The sequence below is a fragment of the Lipophrys pholis genome, assembly GCF_963383615.2.
Source record: "Lipophrys pholis genome assembly, chromosome: 19".
Taxonomy (NCBI): domain Eukaryota; kingdom Metazoa; phylum Chordata; class Actinopteri; order Blenniiformes; family Blenniidae; genus Lipophrys; species Lipophrys pholis.
This window is the reverse complement of record NC_137647.1, coordinates 2,788,231-2,810,914: the sequence shown is the minus strand read 5'-3', so window position 1 is coordinate 2,810,914 and position 22,684 is coordinate 2,788,231. Positions and strand designations below refer to the sequence as shown.

General features: G+C 44.9%; 2 protein-coding genes across 7 annotated transcripts; one reads left to right on the top strand and one right to left on the bottom strand.

Moving 5' to 3' along the window:
* Positions 1-78: 78 nt before the first annotated feature.
* trir (telomerase RNA component interacting RNase) lies at positions 79-7,552 on the top strand. 4 transcript variants are annotated; one of them, XM_080488000.1, is made up of 4 exons: positions 79-281; positions 6,139-6,521; positions 6,767-6,838; positions 6,931-7,552. In XM_080488000.1, exons 2-4 carry the CDS (start codon positions 6,210-6,212, stop codon positions 7,036-7,038), a joined length of 492 nt encoding a protein of 163 aa, XP_080344126.1. In that variant the 5' UTR covers positions 79-281; positions 6,139-6,209; the 3' UTR covers positions 7,039-7,552. The 4 variants fall into 4 exon arrangements, with proteins under 4 accessions (XP_080344126.1, XP_080344127.1, XP_080344125.1 ...); XM_080488001.1 differs by lacking the exon at positions 79-281 and adding an exon at positions 5,691-5,720; XM_080487999.1 differs by lacking the exon at positions 79-281 and adding an exon at positions 5,691-5,753.
* ubn2b (ubinuclein 2b) lies at positions 7,479-22,659 on the bottom strand. Of its 3 annotated transcripts, none has more exons than XM_080487996.1 (17): positions 21,898-22,659; positions 20,110-20,241; positions 19,582-19,683; positions 19,300-19,431; positions 18,262-18,365; positions 17,646-18,147; positions 16,724-16,794; positions 16,509-16,638; positions 15,601-15,707; positions 15,411-15,521; positions 14,680-14,823; positions 14,210-14,260; positions 14,088-14,130; positions 10,979-12,289; positions 9,543-9,750; positions 8,257-8,325; positions 7,479-8,019 (listed from the first exon to the last, which is right to left on the bottom strand). In XM_080487996.1, exons 1-17 carry the CDS (start codon positions 22,309-22,311, stop codon positions 7,973-7,975), a joined length of 3,678 nt encoding a protein of 1,225 aa, XP_080344122.1. In that variant the 5' UTR covers positions 22,312-22,659; the 3' UTR covers positions 7,479-7,972. The 3 variants fall into 3 exon arrangements, with proteins under 3 accessions (XP_080344122.1, XP_080344121.1, XP_080344123.1); XM_080487995.1 differs by having other exon boundaries at positions 18,262-18,368; positions 21,898-22,652; XM_080487997.1 differs by lacking the exon at positions 8,257-8,325 and having other exon boundaries at positions 18,262-18,368; positions 21,898-22,652.
* Positions 22,660-22,684: the final 25 nt, after the last annotated feature.

Sequence of the window (22,684 nt, the reverse complement as noted above, 5' to 3'; positions counted from 1 at the left end):
ACTGAAAGTGTTTCTGCGTCATACATCCACACATATTTACACTCAGCTGAAACACATAAACAACAGGAAGCAGTGGGCAGACTGAAGAGGGCAGTCAGGTTTTGGGGGAGTGGTGGTTGCTCCCTGTGAGGAAACCTTACGCAAGCAGAAGAGGGTTTCTGCGTTTTTACGCACGGCGCTCCGTACGTACGGCCTTTCCTAATTACGCAAGTGCCTGTCCATATATGGGCATGTGGTGTGTGCGTCGTCACAGAGGAGGATTTCTGGGAACTCCCGCCCAGGTAACGCAAACCGGTTTTAATGACCTCCTTGACTTGTATCGATCAGCGCTGAGCGCGTGCGGAGGGAGGGAGGGAGGCGGACTTTCCTTTCAGTGTTGAGCAACTTTAGAGGGAAGCTGAGCGGAGCAAAGTACAGCTTGATAACAGAAGGTGGACGACAAACACCCGGAAGTGCAACTTCAGGGTTGATTTTGAAATCTTATTTCTAAATTAAAAGATGATTAAAAAAAACAAAACCACCTGGCTCAGCAGCAACCTGTCAGTGTCCGTCAGATGTGAGGGATTACGCGCGGCAGGAAGTGACAGGGGGCTTCAGGAATGTCGGGAGCGTCTCTGGACGCGAGTGCCACCCCGCCTGGCTCGAGCTGCGGGGCGGGGGTGGGGGGGGGGGGGGGGGGGGTGAGCGTGCGGGAGCGGGTGGATGGTCGACGGGTGGAGCTGCGCGTCACTGGACAAATATGTGCCGCAGCGGGGTCTCGAAAAGACGCAGCGAGGAGGGAAAAGTCCCTCGTTAAGCTCACGATAGTGAGTCATTAAATATGAACGCGTTTATTGAGAGAGGTCAGCAAATGTTTTCAGGGCCCCCACATGTACAAAACTCCGGCAGTGATTATATGAGGTGATAAAAAGTTAGAGTCCATATTTAATTACTTAACTGGTAACTGCTTTCTTCACGTCTATTCCAACTTCATACATCCACAAAGAGACTGTATGGCGACTCCCGCTTCAAACCGCTGACTGAATAGACTGAATAGAAAATATGAATAAAAAAATGCTTTGAAATATTTAATCAAATCAAATTGTTGGATTTAAATAAAAACACATTCTTCATTCTTCGAGCCATGAAATTTGAAATAAGTGTGATTTTAGTCAATTTAACTGATTTCATGATTTCTATCAACTTCAAAAAGACACATCAAGTCCTTCATAAAGGGTAAAAATATCTATTAAAACATCTTTAATATGGGCGATGTTACCATTACAGGGTCTTAAAAGTGTTAAATACCACGTTTTCGAAGTCGAGTAAAGGTCAGGGAGGTTTGTGAACTGCAGGAGGAAACTCCTAAAACAAAAACACACAGGAAGAAAAAGCAAAGTTCAGACAGAAAGGCCCTCAAAGCAAGAGTGCAGCAACACGTGGGCCACCAACACTTTATGTTCAGTCATTACATGTAGGAGCTATAAAGAACACGTGTACTTCAAAAACATCTCCGCGGTTACCCCACCTTAAAGGAGCAATGTGCTGCCACATCAGGGAGTTGACGGAGGTCAAGGGTCGTCCTCAGGGACCTATACAGTGACGACTGGTCAGCTGTGGGATTCAAACGCGCAGCTCTCTGATCCCAAATCCACATTTTTCACTTCAAAGCCTCGATTAGAAATAGATCAAACTTATTTATCTGGGACTGAACACCTTTCAAAGCTTTCAATGTCAGTCACACTCACCCATCGACACACACTCACACTCTGCGGAGGTGCATCCACTGGGAGCAGCTTGAGGTTCAGCGTCTTGCTCAAGGACACTGAAATGTCCACAGATGGGGGGGAATCGAACCGGCAACTTTATGATTGTGAGACAACCGGTTCTACCAACTGAGTCGTGTTAGCCTTTTCAGCTCTTTTAGCAGTTTTACCAACAACAGTGTTAGTTGAATGGATCAATGAATAGAAACATTAAAAAGTTACTCCAGATGTTTGAGCCTTTTTCACTCTTATCACTCTTATCACTCTTATCACTATTTCACTTTTTCACGTTTGGCTTTTAAAACCCTTCCTGCGTCTCACCACGACCTTTTGTTGTTTGTTGAGATGTGACGATGTGATGCATATTTTTAAATGACGAACGACTGAACCGTTCTTTCATCTAAGAACCACATTCGTCACTTTGAAGTCTGATAAGAGATAAGATGAAAGCCTCGTTTAAATCGACACACCATGTTGTGAAACGTGTGAAAAGAAGACACTGAAGAGTCGTACCTTCATAAACACAGTTGCATTCTGGGTGTTTTTACAACCTTACAAGGACAGCGTGGTTGTGAGGCCAATGCCAGTTGGCACACGACGAGCTCAGGTGTCTCACTTCTGTTCTTTCCTCTAAGAAATTGGTTAAATATCAATGTTTTCTTGGAAATTTTTAGGATTTGCTTGGTTTGGACTGGAGCCTCTTGCGGCCCGGTTTCAGCCCTCGTGCCTTATGTTTGTCACCCCTGCCCTGCAAACTCTCCTGGACTCGAACCATGAGGTGGGAGTGCATACCACTACAGCACAGCAGCGTTAATGTTGTTTCAGACCCGATTTTTTTAAAGAAGGTTGAGATATTTTCTGGGTCAGAGGAGCATCCGGAGCTTCAGTGGGTTAAAAACAGCTCGTGTTTTGGAGCCGAAATTAAATAAAAGGTCTCAGGGAAAACCGGAGGGGGATTTCTGACGCGTGTGAAAACTGCTGGTGACGTACAAGTAAACATAAGACAAGATCTGGACAGAGACGCGCCTCTCCCCTCTCCTCGCGCAGTGCGCACCGAGGGACGCTGCGGTCTGCGCTTCTGTTCTGAACCTCATTCATGCGTCTCGTACAGAAACGGGCTGATTTCCATCAATAACACCTCGACATGGAAACAGCGCCGGGTCCGCCCACGCAGCGGCTCCCTTATCTCGAACTTTCAAGAACCCATTATTTCGGGGGATTTACGCGTTTCTCCCTCGTTCATCAGTTTCAGATGAGCCACGTTAAGCGTCGCTCAGTAAAAACAAGCTGCGGTCTGTTCCGACAACACGAGGGTTTAATTAAAGAGCGGATTTCACAAGAACCACGCTGCTTTTATTGACCAGATTCAGTTTGTCTTTGGGCGTTTCGAGGGAGAAATCTTCCTTCGTGGTCAGTTTAAAGTAAAGATTGAGGAACAAATGGACATAAAACATGTGGAAACGGGAAACAGGGGTCAATTAGGAAATGGATTATTTTACTATAGCTTTTAATTTATTTATTTAAAAAAACTAATTTAATCATTGTATGACTAGTCTTCATTTTCTATCTATTCAAATTAATTTTATTTTGTTAGAATATTTTTTAAATTGAGGAATAAAATTATATTTTGATTTATTTAGTCATCCCATGACATTTCAACATTTAGTGGAATTTAGTCATCGCGGTTAATTATTATTCCTTAAAACATTTTTCCATTCATGCATAAGTACAAAAACATGGCAGGTGGAACAAAAGATGTCAATTTAATGTTGAAAAAAATCTATTCCTTTCTATTGTTTTCTTCAAAATCTGTTTTTATAATACATTCATATGATGTTATAAACAATTTAATTGTGTTGCTCTTCGTTTACTGTTATTTATTCATTACATTTTGATTTTTCTCTTATTTTATTCACACCGCATTTTTGGGGGATTGATTTGTTGTTGCAGTTATTGTCCCTTAGTTGGAGTAACTGTGTTATCATTGTATTGATTATTGTATGAAAAGTCCTTTATATATTGCAATATATAAAATATACTATCATGATCGATACTGATCGAGGAGGAGTTTAGGGTACAAAACACAATGTTGAAAAATGTGCTGCACATTTTCTTCCAGTTTATATGGAGACAACTCCATATAAAGCTGATATAAACACACCTATATATAGCAAGACACACTGGCATATTAATAAAGGACCTACTTTTAAACGTCCCGGCAGAGCCTGCATGGGTGTCCATTTACGCGCACACAGCAGGCGTGCTTAATATTATGCACACGAACACCGATGGAGGAAAAAAAGCAGCCAATTGAAGCCATACTGGCTCTCCACACGCCTCGGCCCACAACCCACACTGAGTGTCTGTGGGAACATCTGTGATGTGAACAGTGACGTATGAAGGGCTCTGGGTGGGTTTGATTTTTCCTCTCCACGAGCCCCCGTCCCCTCCCACAGGCCTGTTTCTCTCTCCCTCTCTCTCTCTCTCTCTGATCTTCTGTTCTCTTCTCCAGAACCATGAATATTCCTCCCACCTTGTTGTGGCCATCTGAGGTTCTCGCAGAAGTTGCTTTGCTGGTTTTCAGAGGGCAAAAAACTTTTTTTTTTTTTTTTTTTAAAAACAACGATTTCTCTTAAGCCCTATACGGCCACGTGAGTTATTCAAACGTGAGAATCTTTACTATCGTGAAGTCGGATTAACGATGTCAGGACAAGTTTCTCATGAGAAAAAGATAAAAAACTATGTTGAAATATGGAGAAAACTGGAAAAGGTGATGCTCTACTTTAAGAATGATCAATGTACATTAATTAAAGCCTCGCATGGGGTTTCACAGCGAGGTATCGGGCCTCCGAGTGTGACTCCAGACAAAGCTGTGAAGGTTGTGGAAGCTCTGAGAGCCAGCTCAGTGTTGGCTTTCGTTCAGCGCTTGGTAATGTACACTCACACCCTGAAGCGTGTTGGTATATTCACACCACAGCAGAGAAAGGACCCAGAAAACAGGTCTTTTTTTTTTTTTTTTTTTACAGGCAGTGACACTGAAGGTTTGAAGGGGGTTTTCAGGCGCACAGCGCCACCTACTGGAACGTAAGGTGCAATCTCTTTCATGAAAAATACCTGAGAAGTGAAGCCAAGATAGATAGATAGATAGATAGATAGATAGATAGATAGATAGATAGATAGATAGAAGCATATTTTCTTACAAATTGTGATATTTGTTTCCGATCAAAATGAACAACAGTCAAGAAACAAAAGTTTAGTTAAAAATAAATTCAGAAAATGCTACAAAAAACAGCCCAGTAAACATAAAAACAAGTGCTTTATGATTTATCAACCTCAGATATATGAAGTTAAACTACAAAATTCCAGGGGAAATTATGTGTGGCTGCCGACGTCTTTTGATCCCAGCGTCTCCTTGGCAACAGACGCTGATCTCCTCATATGAGGAGCCTCTTCCATCCCCTTTGTATGGATGGGATTTATTCGGAAACGGTTACCGGGATCGTCAACCGGGGAGTCACAGCAACCTATTCTGGAACGTTCCTCACGTTCTGATTTGCTTTCCGTGTCCGTGCTCCCAACACAAGCTGATCTCCTTTGACCTCCTCGATGAAGCGCCTTTCCCATCTATTCTGTATGTGGACATTTTGCACGGTTTTTTTTGTGATTTATTCGGAAACGGTGAGCCGAATCGTTAACAAAAGTTGAAGGAACATATTCCCAAACGTTCCTCACGTTTTGATGTGCTTTTTGTGTCCGTGTTTCAAACGGTGCAGAGCGAGTCACTCGCAAAAAAAAGAAAAAAAAGGGGGAAATAAATAAAAATAAAATAAAATAAAATAAGATAATGATAAGAAAAACAAGAAGAAGAAAAATTAAGAATTATTCAATCGTCTCCGCCCCTGATGACCGCACCGTGACGTAACCTGACGCGATGACGTCACGTGCCGACGTCCGCTCAGACATGGCGCACCGGAGGTGATGGCTGGCTAAAGTTAGCATCAGGCGTCGGTAAAGTCTGCAAACTCCCGGTGTTTGTCCCACCGTTTAAACCTCATTCTCCGCGGTAACTGCTTGCTTTTGTACTTTAGTGCGTCTTGCGCACAAACCGACGGTTGAAGTTGAGTCGCTTTCGTCCACAAAGGGCTTATTGTTACCGTGTCCTAGCTCCGTGTTAGCCGCGTTAGCAGCTTTTTGTTTTTGTTCTCGATTTTTTACATCCAAAGGAGAAAAAAAAAAAAAAGATTGTTTCAAGAGATAGTTTAACCGTGGACTTATTTCTTTAAAAATGTGTTTTTTGTAGTGTGCGTAGCCTGCCTGAGAGGAAACCTTGGGTGGGTCCAGCTCGTCCTGCAGCGTGTTCACGGTGTTTTTTTTGTTGTTTTTGTGTCGTCAGGCCAAACAAACTTGGCGGACGTTTTCCTCGATAGAAACTTCTGGACTGTTTCCTGTTTACAAGTTCAAACTATGGATGCAAAACGCTTGCATGGAAACCCTCACACCACCACCACCACCACCACCAGCAGCTGCAGCAGCAGCAGCAGTGACTCCAGCTGCGGAAGCCCCGCGTCCCCCTCCAGGAGCCCGGCCCCGCCGGGGGCCAGGGCCGCGATGCCCGGGGGAAACGCGTTCGCCAACGACGGCAGCTTCATGGAGATGTTCAAGAAGAAGATGGAGGAGGAGAAGAGGAGAAAGGAGATGGAGCAGTCAAGGGACGGGACACCCGCCGAGCAGGGCCACACCTCAGTGGAAAAGCGGCCACCACCCGTGACGAGCTTTGTAAGGGGTTTAGCAGTAATTCTAATGACCCACATGTCATTTTTTTTTTTTTTTTTTTTTAAACTTGGCCTTCTCACTGGAAATGTGTAAGCGATAAGACTAGGGATGCCCCGCGCTGATGATGGTTTCCTGGTGGTGCAGCAGCAGGAGGCTAAATGTAGACCTGCTCTGGTGTAGGCTCCTTCATTGGCAGCCCGCCTGCAAGAGCTCCTGTAACGGTGTCAGTCTTCTATCCCCTAACCCAGGTGGGGAAGCGCAGAGGTGGCGTGTTCCTAAAGACCGGCATTGTTGCGAAGAAGCAGAAACAGGACTCGGAAGTAAGTAGGGTGTGGTGGTGGTTGGTTGGGGGGGGGGGGTCCTGTAGGGATGTTGTGTTGAACCTACCATAACGATCGTCTGCTTCTTTCAGGCCGAGCCGGGCAAGAGCGATGCCTGGTCAAAGTACATGGCCGAGGTGAAAAAGTACAAAGCTCACCAGTGTGGCGACGACGATAAAACCAGACCTCTGGTCAAGTGAGCGCCGAGCTCCAACTGCTGCCGCGGAGAAACTCCGGCCAATCCCGACCCTTCTCGTACTGCCAGTTCAAGCTCCCTTTCGTTTCTCAAGTTCTTTACAAACTGTTTAGCTCATTACCCCCTTTTCTCTCTCTCTCTCCCTCTTCTGTTGGTTTTTTTTATTATTATTTGTTTTTGTCTTGTTTATCTGTTGGACACTGGTAATTTGATCAGGTGTCACTGGGCGTTAATCAGTGTCAAGTATATCTGCTTTATGATAGGGCGCGTTAATAAATTGAAATTGATTATCTTGTGGTTTCAGGGTTTAAATGAAGGATCATATCTTGTGGTCTGCAAAAAAACTTGAAATACTGCAAAAAAAAGATTTTATAAATGTTTTAAATGCTGAGAAATATCGTGTGAGGAGTTCTTCCGGGAATGATGATACAGATAAATCAAACGGCCTGTTCAAGATTTTAATTAAAAGGAGGCTCGAGTTCTATACAGAAACGAATTCAGCCAAGAATTCAAGTACATTGAAAACGTGTACAGCTCTTCTTTAAAAAAAAAAAAAGTTCAAATTCAACGATTTGCAGTGTACATTTCATACAAGTATCAGTGATAATTACTTAATAAAAACAGCACCGAATAGACACACTGACCATGCATCAGAGAGGGAGACGTACAAAAAGGCACACAGTCCAGCCAGTCAAGCAGCCACACACACACACACACACACATCTCATACACCCATCTCATACACCCCTCCCCATCCACAGTGATAGAGGTCTATGTTGTAAACATTGTTTAACAGTTCTATGAAGGATAGCACTGAAAAAATTATCAAATTGTTTTAGAAAAAGTTAAATTCCACTGTGGTGTTGAGATTTTGAGCAGATGAGGTGTTGCCCCGCCCCCTCCCATACAGCCGTCCCTCAAAACCACGTCCGGCTGGATCATAGCGTCTTCCTCTTGGAGTCTCCGCCTTGGCTTTGACCGACATCTGGATGGGAAGAGCACAACGTCAGTTAAACTTATCGCCACACAAAAACGTCAAAGAAGACGGTTAAAATAATTTAGGAGAAAAACAAATGAGGCATTCTGCCAGTGATGGATGAGCAGAGAAACATTAAGACCCCCCCCAACCACCAGACAGAAAACACCAGACGCTTTGGAAAAGGGAAGGGAGGGAGACATGGAGCAGGCTGTCAAGGGGGGAGGGGGGAGGGTCAGAGTTTACCTGAGAAAGCGAGCTGCAAGTGAGGAGGCAGAGCAACCTGAGACCCCGACTGGAGACTCTTATACAGATCTGAGGAGACAAGACAGGGCGACAAGAGACCAGGAGGAGGGGGGCAGGGCAGGTAGTGACACAGATGGAGACGGTGACCAGTAACGAGTGGAAGAAGAAAAAACAAAAAGGAGAGAGAAGAAGCAAACAAAATGGAATAATGTCTTACATTAATCACATTAAGCTTCAGACACACGATATGGTGATGCAACAGACAGCAGCAGAGCCACACACACACACGCCGGCCGAAATTCTAATAAATCATCGTTTTCGTTTCAGAAACATTTTGAAAACAAACGTCGTGGGCATGCCCGGCCCCGTCCCATGATTTCTTCTCCGTCTTTAAATGCATCGTGTCGTCTTCTCCATTTCTGGTGTATTTCTGTGGCAGCGTTACAGTGCCACCTATAGGCCGGCATATGTACTACATTGTTTGGATTTGTTTTTATGGCGACACAGACGCAGATGTTTCTCGTACGGTAAACTTTAAGAACGACGCGGAGAAAAAAAATTAAATTGTGTTCGACTCGTGTGGACAGGATTTAAGTAAGTCTCGGGGCCTGTCCACACGAGAATGCTGCTTCACGTAAACGCGTTGTTGACCTAATAACCACAGCAATGGCAGACTACTGGCTCCAGGTGGCGCTGTAGGAGCGACTGATACCAACAGGTTCAATAAGGTGCTATGTTTGATTTCTCAACCAGGAGAGGAGAAGGAGTCAACTCTTAAATTTTTATGCACATCCGGTTTCCTTCCGCATTTTTGGTGAGTCACAGCGCCCCTAAAGGCCAGGCACATGTATTACATGCAGTTAGGCATCCTGTTAAGCTGTGTTCATAGCGACGTGTGAATGGAATTTCTTTTGAGAACGCCAAGGAGGGAAAATAGAGTTTTGATTAGTTTGGACAGAGCCTGACTGTTCACTGCTTTTCCAGAGATATAAAAAGGGGAGAGGGGTTTGTTGCAAGTACTGGATAAAAACAAAGTTCATAAATTGCCAGTAATCTGTGCTACATAAATGGTATTAAATGCACTTTCAGCAGATGTTAATCTGGCAGAAAAGCACACTTGTTCTCTAAAGGGGAATAACCAAATAAGATATTCTAGAGAAAGTCTTATGCAACGCCATTTTCTCCTCTTCATATCTCTGGAAAACTTGTGGACGGCTCCATTATTGAGCTCATCGTCTTCAGATTAAACATTAAAAATGACAAACAAAAGAAGCTCAGCCACTCACTCTGCGTCAAGGTGGAGAATTGTGCGTTGCTACTGGCCACGGAGCTGCTGGCCGCCGTGCCGGCGCCCCCGCTGCCCAGCGAGGGCAGGTTGAGCAGCGGGGGGAACTGGAAGGGCAGCGACACGGGAACCAGGCCCCCCAACATCCCGAAGCCCAGCGAGAGGGGCGGGGCCGAGCCCAGCAGGCTGCCGCTTCCTGCCGAGGAGACCTGAGAGGAAGAGGGAGGCGTCACTGCAGAGGAAGCTCACCACCATCCTATCTTCAATAAATCCTGGATTATTACTCTGGCATTTTTTAAAATAAGTATATGTATATATATATATATATATATATATAAATAAATAAAGGAGCAGCAACTAGTGTCCCTAAACTCATCGTTAGTTTTGAAACAGTCCGAGTGTTGGTCTACACCGATAAAACATTCAAATAAATCCAAGTCAAAGTCCAGTCTGATGACAGAACGAGAGGATTGATAAACTTTCAGCTAAAACTTCCACTGCAAAGTACGTGGATGTCGTATCGATGGGATTATATTTTGAAAATAGACTTTTTAACTTTATCAATGTTTTCTTCAATAAGTTAAACTCCTACATCAAGATATGCAGTAACTGCACATAAACTCATAACGTTTCTATCAAACTAGCCTCAAAGTTTAGAACCAGAGTCTGAGGATGTGAGACATGTTAAAGGGTTCTGAACAGTGAGAAAGGACTCCAGCCGGGATTGGATTAGTCCAATATTACATTTGCTCGTAATTAAGTTAAAGCTAAATCATTTTATAAGAAAAGCAATTTCTTGAGATTATCTTTTATAGAATAAATCATATTGCAAGATAAACCTTTAACTTACAAAAAGGGTTCTAATCAAACATCTGAATATTCTTAAAAGTAAATTGCTTCAGCAGCAATTTACTTGAATAAACTTCTTTGCAACACAAACCATAAAGACAAACTACGACCGGGAATAAATGTCAACCAGGAACTTTGGCTGGAGAGGGAATGAAAAAGCCAAAATGTTTGTCCTGCTTAGAAACCAAAATGTCTTCGGTCGCTAATTTCTAACATAAATTCAAACACAAGATATAACTACACACATAATCTGCATAAATAAATTCAAACTGTTTAGAGTGCTGAGGACAGCTTAATTTGAGATTATTGACACTCTTAAGAGGAGGAATGCAGAAAAATTCCCTCTGACTGTAGTATTCCCTCTGACTGCAGTATTCCCTCTGACTTCCTATGACTGCAGTATTCTCTCTGACTGCAGTATTCCCTCTGACTGTAGTATTCCCTCTGACTGCAGTATTCCCTCTGACTGCAGTATTCCCTCTGACTGCAGTATTCCCTCTGACTGCAGTATTCCCTCTGACTCAAACCATTTCCTTTTCAACCCAAACAGCGGCTCAGACGTTGCCGATCTCGGCCGGAGGAACAAACCTGTGGTAACTGAGAGGAGGCCGACGAGGGGACGGACACGATGGGCTTGGCCCCCTGAGGAGTCCCGCCCCCGGGTCTCTGGCGCTGGGCCACGGTGGTGGAGGCCGCCACGGGGGAGGCACTGGATCCTGAATGCTTGCTGATGGATGAGGAGTTCATAAGGCTGGTGCTGGTGGTGCTGCTGCTGTTGGGGGTCTTTTGGCTGCCCGGAGGAGTGTAGCTGCCTTGCCCCGGCTTGGTCGCTCCTCCGGGGGCACCTGAGAGCGGCGGGCGGAACCCCGCTGGGCTTTTGGCGGTGTACTGGTGGAGGATGGGGGTTGCCTGAGACCTGGGACTCTGGGAAACGGAGGGCGAGGTGGAGGTGGAGACGGTGATGACTGGATTGAGGGTCCGCGGTGTCAGTTTGACGATGGGCGGGATGCTGCTGTGGGACGACTTGGTGAGCGTGGCGTGCATGGGCGTGATGAAGTTGGACTGCGGCTTCACCTGAACAGTGGTTTTGAGGGTGTTGGAGAGGGTCTGGGAGACGGAGGGGGACGACTTGCTCAGGGGGGGCTGGGACAGGCGGGACGTCTGGAAGGTTTTGGGGATCAGGTGCGAGGGCGATGAGAGGGCGTGCGGGCGGGACTGAGGCGACGTGATGATCAGAGTGTCGCCGCTGCTGGCTTTATTACTATTATTGCTGCTGCCTTTGAGGAGGCTGGACGGGGGGGCCAACACCCCCGACTTTGATCCTGGAGCCAACAGCGGCGACGCAGTGGGCGGCGGGCGAGGTTTAGGCGGCGGCACCGAGGCAGGCATGTTGGCTTTAGTCAAACCCACACCCAAAGGTCTCTGAGCGTTCAAAACTGAGTGTCTGTGCACCTGCGCCGTTCCCTTGACGACCCCCATCCCGTCCATCCTCACCGAGGACAGCGAGGAGGACGTGATGGAGGGGGGCCGCGACAGAGGGGAGGAAGACAAAGAGGTAGAGATGTAGTGAGGTGTGCTGGAGCTGGGAGTGCTGACAGAGTTCTTCTTCTGCTGCTGCTGCTGCTGCTGGATGAGTGGTGAGGTGTGGAGGCTGGAGGGGGTGGGCACCACCTTGGGGGCGGTCTTGGGTCGGTCCGGGGACGGGGGGCTGTCCCCCTGGGCCAGCCCTTTGGCCGCGTTGCCCAGGATGGCCAGGGCCTGAGAGATGGAGTCGAGGGACGGAGCCTCGTCCAGGGAGTCCAGACAGATGGGCTCAGATGGAGACTGAGGCGGCCGCTTGGCGGCGGGGGAGGGGGTGGCGCCCACCGGGGGAGGGGCTCGTTGAACCCACACCGTCTCCTGACGGGACAAAACACAGAAAAAAAACAACATTTAAAAATCGCATCTTTCTGTTGACATGGAACAACTAATAATGTCTGAAAACACAATCTTATTTTCTATTTTAATTGTAATAAATTAATACATTTAAAATGTTTAATACATAAATAAAGGTGGTTTTTGCAGGTTAATCATCAAAAAGATATATTTTCTCAAAACCTAAAAAAAAAAAAAAATTATTATAATAATCACATTAAGGAAAACCAGCCGTGTCAATATCAGTCTATTTTAATTATCCATGGTATTGTTATATATATATATATATATATTTCGTATTTTGAATCAATTTTAGGAACGCAGGTGTTGAATTTTAATGGTTATTGTTGATGTTAATATTAATGTTACTGATTTTACTGTAGTTTATATCTATGAAGTGTATTATAATGTGTTATAGAATATTTTTAATTTTTAATTTAATTTTTATGAAAGCAGGTGTTACATTTTAATGGTTACTACTAATGTTAGACATTTTTTACTGTATGTAATATTTGTAAATATGTATGATTATGTTGTGTGGCTGCAGATAGAAAGTAGCTACGGCTAAGATCTGGTACAAAGTATATTTTCTTTAAGATTCCCACATTCATTCACAGTTTACATACTTTCCACAATTCTTTTTCAAATGTTATTTTATCATATTTTATATTTACACGTAATACCGGCTGCTACACAACCTCTCAGTATTCAGCTACAAATTCAGATAAACACAATGTCCCAACTTCTCTGGATTTACACTTCCTCAGGTGTGGAATTCAGTTTCACCTTTGTGGTAGTAAATATTGAAGAAGTACTAAGAGTAGTGGTAGAAGTCGTTAAAGTTGGATGAGACGCAGGAGTCAAAGAAAGGTATTAGTGGACTTGAGCAGTACCAGCAGTATTAGACAAACAAGCCCTAGTAGAACAAAAAAGACATAGAACTAAAACGAGCAGCGGTAATATTTCAAAAAGCGGATTCTAGAAAAAAATCCAATTAAAGAATAAAGTATTAAGTGTAGATCATGTAGTAGAAGTAGTAGAAGTGCAAGGAAAGTAGTTCACAAGGTAGGAGTAGCAGAAGTGGCAGTTCTAGCAGTACTCGGAATATAGTAAGTCATATCAATAGTCGTATAAATAGAGAATATAAACCAAGTATGATACAGTAGTAGTCATACTAAAATTAGTCGTAATGTGAAAAGTAGTCAAAATAGAAGTTATACTAGTGTTTACTATGCTGGCTAGATTTGTTTTCAACAAAAATTATAGTAGCAGAAGTAAAAAAAAGTACTACAAGTCGTAAAAAGAAGTAGAAAAAGTACTCAGTAAAAGTACTGCTCGTAATGGTAGTAAAAAAGTACTAGTCGTAAAAGTAGTCGGGGCAGATCATTTTTTTTAACCCTTCCATTCAAAACATACCACTAATGAGTGAACTCGCAGTATTATTTAGGGTAGAATGAATAAAACTATTTGAATTCAAAGTGGAAGAGGTATTGTTAGGAAAGTATTAGCAGCAAAAGGAGTAGTGACAAGAAAATACAAGATAAAAGTAGTAACAGATAAATGGTAGTGAAACTAGAAGTAGCAGCAGTAGTCGAGGTAGTATTATTGCTGCTCGTAAAAGCAGTAGAAAGTAGTTTCAGTCAGTGGAGCAGAAATGAAGTATTTCAGTTCCTAACTAATGTGAAAGATCAACTCAGACTCGTCTTCACCGTCTGCAGCTCGTTCAGTGACGATTTGATGGAGTATTTTTGTCTTCGCCGTACGAAACACAGTAAACTCTCACCTTTGGCTTGGCCTTGGGAGTGGGGACCATCTTCTTCTTCGCTCTGCGGGAAAACAAAGAGGATGAGCGGGTGCACACGGCAGTTAACCGACTGAACCCGTTTAATGTGTCACGTGACTCACGTGTAGCCGGTGAGATGACCGTGAGCCATGATGCTCTCCTTAAACAGCATCCTGACAAGCGGGAGGAAGGGCACAGTCAGAAACGTTCTTTTACAACGAAATCGCAATCAAATGACCCATGTTGCTCTGAAACGGGTGGAAAAGGCTGTTTTCATATTGGAGCTTTAATATTCCAGCGCCGGGTGTTATGAGGAGTTCTGTAAAACAGCAGGATGGAGGCCTCAGAAACAAGAGCAACATGTGAAACGTGATCCAGTCAAACATCTGGATGACGTCAACAAGTGGCAAGAAGGCTGAAATAACTTTACAGGGAATCGTCACGGGAACAGGAATGCATTCTAGATTTAGTCCCAAGGTGACAACAGCCGTTTATTTCCACCTTTTTTCCAAAAAACGAGTCTCGTAAATAGGAGTGTGTCGTCATCGTCTTATATTCAGAGGACTGTGGCGTCCGGGAAGGTCCCACCAACCTGGCCTGCATCCAGCCCTTCGGCCACAGAGGCTTCACTTCCGTCTCCATGAAGGCCTTGAGGTAGTCTTCCAGAGACAGCGAGTTCTTCCCCTCCAGCTCGTAGCAGCCGAGCTTCACTCGCACCAGATTACACAGCAGAGACCTGCCAGAGCACACAGAGACAGACAGAGACAGAATGAAAACACTGTAGGAAAAACTAATGGAGCAGAAGAACTTAAAGAGCTCAGAATAAGATCTTTAAATAAAACATCTGTTAATAAAAGTGTTGGGAGCCAGCAGAGGAAATGCCTTTTAGCCCAATAACAACAATTAACACGTTAAATTAGATTTGTTTGCCTTCAATACAACATTTGCATGCGTCTCTTTCATTTCCCATTTACAAGACGACATTTCAAGTGACGACGACGCACAAGTTGAAAATGACGTCCGTTTACCCCGAAACGACAGAAACAATGTAGTGTCCCTGTATGGCCACTAGTGGGCGACATTTGTTTTAGTATTGGAACCAAACACACATAGAAATAGAGAACAATACACTATAAGCATTAAGAATGGGAGTACACGGACGTTCGCAGGAGAATATGAACTGGGAGTCATGACACTGGAGGAAAACCTTGTTATTGTTCATCTACTCACACATGTGCAGAAGAACCATTTACAACGACGAGTTCTCCACTCTCACTTGAAATTGTGTAAACGAGGCCTCGGTCCCTCCCCGTCCTTCCTCACCTGAGCTTGTCGTCCCAGACAAACTTCTTCCGGGGCCCCATCACCCTCTTCCCTGGTTTCTCCTCGTCGTCCTCCTCCGAGCCGTTCTTCTCTCCCTCCTCCGACTGCTGCCTGAGAGCAGAAACACAGTGAAGCGTCACACTCGGAAGACGTCCCGCATTGGAAACGAGGGTCTCAGCCGCCTGCTTACTTTGCCACTTTGGCGATGCAGTCCATGTTGAATCGGGCGATCTGCTCCGGCATCACGCTGCACACCGCCAGCTTCAGCTTCAGCAGGGGCGTTCGGAGCCGGTCGTCCTGGGAGGAGGCCAGAAACGGGGAAGGAGAGTTCACACGGGCGCATATGACCGCACGCTCTCAGGCTAAATATAGCAGCCGTCACTGCTTTCACACACATTTAGCTTGTTCACAAGCTCATTAACTGCAGAGAACATAAGCCCCTCGACATCAGGAGCTCATCAGTTACTAGAAAACACATTTGGTTCACCTAGGATTTTACTGTCGTCATTGTCACGTCAGTATCGGGTTGTGGTACCATAGCTTTAATATGTTTGTCTTTTGTTTCCCGATAGTTTGTTAACGCCGAGGTAAGATAGCATTTTAAAACTCCTTGTTGCCTTAATTTTAAATTGACCTTGTGTCAATACATAAAACATTACATGCATTGTCCATTTGCAGCCAACAGCTTCTGGCATGTGGTGTACCACAGGGTTCAGTTTTAGGTCCCATTATATTTATTTTATCATGTATACTTTAATGATTCCTCTTTGGGAAATTATGTCTCCACTTTTGGCGCAGTGATGTTTGTGCTCATTCGCTCCAGTTATCGCTCGATATCTCAGACATTTCACTCAGTTTAGGATCACTTTGACCCGATACCAACTCTGGAAGGTAAACGGCCCCTGATGAAACACATTCACACCAACCCTGCGCCCACCGTGAGTGTGAGAGCGACTCTGAGTGGCGTGTGTACACCTTTTGCATGGTGTGTGTGAATGGAAAAACCTGTCTTATCATGTAAAATGCGCTGAGGCTGCTGAAACCAAAAAATGCATAAAGAATATTTAGTTTTAAAGATATTGCGTTTGTTTTGTTTACCTGTATGTTGAGGCTGAGCTTCTTAAGGCGTTTGAGCAGAGCTTCTTTATTGCAGGGCACGAAGGCCTCCAGGTGAGAGTAGACGGCTGAGCGGACGTCCATCGGCTGCTCCTGAACCTGCAGCTCGATGCTGACGGGACACAGATTCACGTCAACGTTCGTTTGTGTTCAAGATAAGATTGCGTCACACAAAGGCACACGCAGAAAGTACTCACTCCAGGAGGATGTTGTTCATGTCCAGTGTGAAGAATTTCTTCCTGCCCTCTTCGTCGAACAGCCGGGACGCCTGAGACAGACGACACGAGTCAGAGGCTGCTTCTTAAGAACACACAACATGTTATATCGAGTCACGAATCCTGTGAAATCAACAAAAACACGCCAACTGACCCATTTTTAATTTGCTTTATCAAACACTTCTTGTGCGAAACGGTCAGCTTGTGTTTTTAGTTTAATATGGCAACGAAAAGTGTTCGTGACCGACTGCCGCACACTCGGTGTTTCCTACCAAATCTTAATGAATGCAGTGACGAGGCAGCCTGCATTATCAGCAACTCCACCCACCCTGCACATGTGCTGATTACCCCCCCCCCCAGCATGAGGGTAGGGGTGGGGGGGATGCATAATGAAGATTAAACCATAACACCACGTGGCTGTGGATTGGTTGGCAGCTTGCCCCATCCATGTGTCAAGCTGTAGATTGCTCCCGGTGGCGTCTAAATACGTAACTGATGCCTTCATCAAACGGAGCAAACAGACAATCCAGCCATCGCCCTTGTAACATTTAAGTAGAGGAAATATTGGTATCATGATACTGATGTTTGAAAATTGGATGCCGGACAGCTGCTGCAGCGAATATTTATCAAAACATTGTCACTGAAAAGAGCTCAAGAAAATTGACGATGAGTCAAAACAGGTCCGTTTCATTGCTTACGTATCGGTTCCAACCAGCTGGAACGTTACGACATTATTGAAATCATCACGTAGTCTAGTTTGGATGCAGAGAAAGATTCGTTTTCTGACGGATTGCGTTCAGCAGCAGTTAAAGTAGAAACTGGTAACAGAACCTGGATGGTCAGATGAGAAGTTTCTGGTTTTACACAGTTTCCATCGCATTTCAGGGAAACCTGAAGTCCGTACCGCTCTCAGGTCCTCGATGCGCTTCGACAGCGGTCCAGGAAGTCCTCCAGGCAGAGGGGGAGGGTTCATGGTGTTAACCTGTGGCATCCGGCCCCCGCCGACCCCCGCTTTCATCCCCATCGCGAAAGAGCCGTTCTCCCCCTGCGCCGGGCTGGAGGGCTGCGGCGAGTCCAGCATCCCGAAGTCCAGGTCCCCCATCATGTCCTGCAGCACGTCGTTGTTGGCCGAGCCGAGCAGCGACATCACGGCCGGGTCGGCCGTCAGGTCCGCCATGTTGCAGTCGTTGCCGCCGCCGGCTTTGGGGTGGGTGATGAGGAGCGCGCTGTTGGCGCCGGGCACTTTGGCATTGGGTCTTGGCAGGCCGCCAGCGGCCATGTGTTTCTTGCGCATCTCCTCCTTCTCCCGGGTGAAGCGGCGCAGCATGTTGGCCAAGTGCAGCGAGTCCTTCATCAGCTTCTTCCTCTTTTTCTTTTCGGGCCGGTGAACGTTCAGAGCCGAGACTCTGCAGGACGAAGACGTCACAACATCAGCGGAGCCTCTTACCGTTTACAAATAAATCTTGAGGTTAATTTAACACTAAAAACCACGAATGGAAGCAAAGGACACGTGAACTCACCCTGGCTTTGGTACTTTGTTCTTTCTGGGTTTCTTTTCCTCCAGAATTCCTCCTTCTGGCTTTTTCCGTCGCTTTTTAATGACCCGCTCCTCACCATCTTTCATCTTCTGAAAACAAACAAAAACGTTTTCAGTTTGGCAGAAGGTTTCATATTGGGGCAAGAAAAGAAGTGAATCCTTTGACATCTACAAGTTTTCTGCATTACTTAAATGTGGTCATCAACCAGAGTAAAGTACAGTTACTGTACTGAGATGTCTCCAGGTATTATCATTATTCCCTACAACTGAGAACAAACATCTGTACTTTCTCTTCTTCACAGTCTTCAAACTGGATAGTTTGTTGTTTTAACCTCTGAGGACGATTCAGAGTTACAGTGAAAGTACAGAAGTAGATGACGGTAACATTTATCCTTTTAAAAACGTCAGCCTTTTGTTTAAAATACAGCCAGGTAATTATTAGTTTTTTCATGTAGAAAATAATGTATTCTCCGGCTTGAAGCTATGATAAAACTTAAATTAAGGTCCGTGTTGGTGATTAAGCTGGTGTCACCACACTGACAGTGTTACAGTTGCACAGGTGCACATGAGGTGATATGAGCCCAAAGCAGCACAAAACGGTCCAGGACGCCTTTAAAAAGACATCCTGTATTCAGAAAGTTAAAAATGTATTCGTACTTGACCATATTTCAGAGTCTGTACTTTTACATAATATCTTGTACTTTTCTGTAAAAACTTTTGACAACTATGGACTGACTTGGCAACAAACAGAATGTTGTAATATTTCATTTCTATACCAACCAGAGCAATTCAAACATGATTAGATCTGATGAAAAACAAGGTTTGTCTAAATACCAATGACTAAAAGTGGTAAACACTGCAGTTTGAGATGCAAAAGACATGTTTTTATCTTTCATGTTGATTTAAAAACTTTTTTTTTTTTAAAGAAATTTAAGACCAATTAATTCAGAAAAGTGGAATTTCTGAGTACTTTTTTCTTGCCAGACTTCATGTGTTACACAGAAAGAGATAAAAACCTGACCTTGAAGTGATTATCGTCCATTCCTGCATTTTCTCCCTCGGAGTCAGACGCAGCTCTGAACTGCAGAGTGCCCGTGTTGATGTAGAAACCTCCGTGTTTGGTGGTGAGAGAGGCAGGAACCAGCTCATCGTACTGAGGAGAGGATTACAGTTACTGGGAATTATTGTAGCTATCAGGACAAGTTGAGCAACAACCATCAAACCACACCTCAAAATAACTGATTGGACTATTAAATCCGAGGTTCTCACAAAGCTTTACATAGACAACTCTGGGTAAACTCACAGCCTCTGAATTGTCGATAAACGGGTCGGTTTCATCGTAGCCGTAGCCGATGTCGATGAGATCCTGCATCCGGTCCTTCTTCTTCTTCTTCGAGGCTCCGCCCTGCAAACAAAGAAAGAAATATTGAATAAAAAACTGTGTGGCCCGGTTGTGCCGTATTAGATGCGAGTTTATTTGAATGTAACAAAACTTTGTTTGGCCGTTTCCCTCCAGCAGCAGGAATAATGTGCACGAGCAGCAATTTGTTCGATATACAACAATCTATAGTGAGAATAATAACTTATCCAAACAATTCTTAAAATTAAAGTAAGAACGAATCAAAATAGCAATAAAAATGGGAGACGCAGGCCCAGACGTTTGGAAGTGAGACGATCTGTTGGTGCTATGGAAATGAAACAGAATGCAAACAGCACCACAAGGCATCATGGGTAATATAAGTAAACACTTAATAGAAGCGGCTCAGTCTGAGCTTAAACTGTGAACTTTATATAAACTTCACGTATTGGCGGACCTCCTCCCTGTACTCACGTATTTGCTCTCAAACTTTCTGGCGAGCTCCTCGACCGCCCGCCTCTCTCGGTCGTCGTCTGCAAATGGGTCGTTGGGGTCCAGCGGGGGGGCGAGTCCTTTGGGTACCGTGGTGGGCCCTGGGGGCTTTACCTGAGGGGCAAGATTGAAATGAGAGTTTTTACAAAAAAGTTGAAAATCTCATACATCGAGTTTTCTAAGATTAGACGGCAGTCCAGCTTCTTGTGCTTTTGATTCTGACTCGTCAGGGACATCACAAGCTAAAGACTTTAGATTTCACTAAAACGTGATTTAACTGCCTTAAAATACATCCGCATCCTGTGTCATCCTAAGGTAACGAAAGCAAAGAAATGCATCTGCACGCAGTTTTTAATAAATACATAATATTTAACCCTCACTCTACCAGGTCTGTAAATCATACACGTTATGAATGAATTCCAGGAGGCGACAGGACAAAGGCCGAGGAGCCGAAAAGAGTCAGTGGCCCCCGGATAAAAGGCTTCGGTTTGAAGTGATTAGAGAAATAAAAAATAAAATAAAAAAATGAAACTATCCACATGCAAACATAAGTAGATGAAAATGTTGCACAGATAATGAGAAATGACCACAAAACCTTAAAACTGACAAGGAAAAATTAAAAATAGAACAAAAAAAAAAAAAAACACTGCAAAAGCCCCAAAACAGTAAAAACAGGTGTGGACTGAGAAGGAAGGAATAAAAACAAATAAAACCATGTGGAAAAATAATTTAAAAAACAAAGGACAAAAGCTAAAAAGACTCGAAAACCGACTGCAAGAAACACGAAAAGCATCACAAACCACTACAAAAACACAAGCATGAGGTACATACTGTCTGCTGAGAAAGACAAATCAGATAACTGACTGATATAGTCACAATAAAGCAAATTAGAAAACAAAAAAAGATGCAAAGTGATGGAAGAGACTAAAATAGCTCAAATGTAATAAATAGTAACCCTTGCAAACTAGAAAGATATTTGAATACATTATTAAAAAAAGCAAAACTAGCAGAAAAACACAAGAAAGAGATTTCAAACCAGCAAAAGAGACAAAATAATAAAAATTAATATTTGCAAGCTAATAACGGACTCAAAGATCGTTGGAAAAGAAGCAAAACTAGCACAAAAACAGTAGAAAGAGATGCAAACAGACAAAAGAGAGCCACAAATAAGAAGAAGTAACCCCAGCCAAGAAGAAACAGACATGAAGATAGTTGAAATAATGACAAACAAGCAAAACCAGCACAAGTTTACACAGAGTGAGAGAAAGGACAGAAATGTCATGCAAGTGAAAGATGGATAGAATGAAGGAATGGATAATACACACAAACAAAAAGGAAACCTACTGCAAAACAAAGACAGTAAACAACCAGAAGCTGCTGGTTGTTAAGCCCTGTCTGGGGGTCTTGAGGGACCTTTTTCCTAGTGTGTGTCCAGGGACGTGTTGTCTCTCAATATCTGTGTATCTGTGATACGCTCATCCCTTTGGGTGCTTCCATGTTGCAAACATTGCATTTATACAACAGATCTCAGGAGTTGTGAGACGATAAAGCAGCATCACATCTAAAGGGCGGTTAAGGACACTACCAGTGATGCTCCACTCACCATCAGTGGCTGGAAGTGTAGTGATTGTAGTAAAGAGTGACTGGATTTCCCTGAACTTGTAATAAGTGTGTATCTGTGAGTGCCATGTGTGTGTGTCCCCTCCCCTGAGGTCCTGCCAGGTTAGCAGCCCCTTGCTCCCTCCTCCGGGAGATGCTCCTTGTCCTGACCTGAGACTGAGTTGAGTGGACCAGCTCGCCGTAGTTGAACTCAGAGGATCCCCGCTCGTTGGGCTCGCTCAGCGGGATGCAGAGGCGGACGGTGGGCTTCTTCTCCGCGGCGTCGCCTCCCTTGGTGTTCCCGAATGGCGCCGCTCCACCTCCTCCTCCTCCTCCTCCTCCTCCTCCTCCTCCCACTGCTCCTCCGCCTCCTCCCAATCCCCCCGCTGCTCCTCCTGTTGACCCGGCCACCGCCGCACCTCCACCTCCACCTCCACCATCACCACCTCCTCCTCCTCCATCTTTCCCAAAAGTGATGTCGGCGGCGGCCTCATCCTCGCGGCGCCGCTTCTTGCCGGACTCCGGGGTCGGCGGCGTGTTGAAGGAGGAGATGGTGACGAACGGCACTTTCCTCGGCTCTGCCATTTCCCGCTGGAGCGTGGCGCGGGGAAGCGGGGAGAGGGGGGCGGAGAGCGCCGCTGGCTGGACACCGAAAACCGGAGACGGTCGACGAGTACGCGCTAGCTAGTGGCTGTGCTAGTTAGCTTCCTCCCCCCTCCCCCGAATGAAGAGCGACGACTTTTAAGCTCCTCGCAGCCCGTTTAAATCCATATAGTACAATCCTCGGCGCGGGCCCCGTCAACTAGGAGGGAGTTAAAGAGAAGCAAAGCGCAGTTTGGAGAGCTTCCATGAAATCGGTGGCTAGCTACCGCAAGGAGGAGAGAGAGGCAGAGAAGGAGCCATCTTGATGGTTATTATCATTATTCAGAGGCCGGGCGGAAGTCGGGCGGAGAGCGGC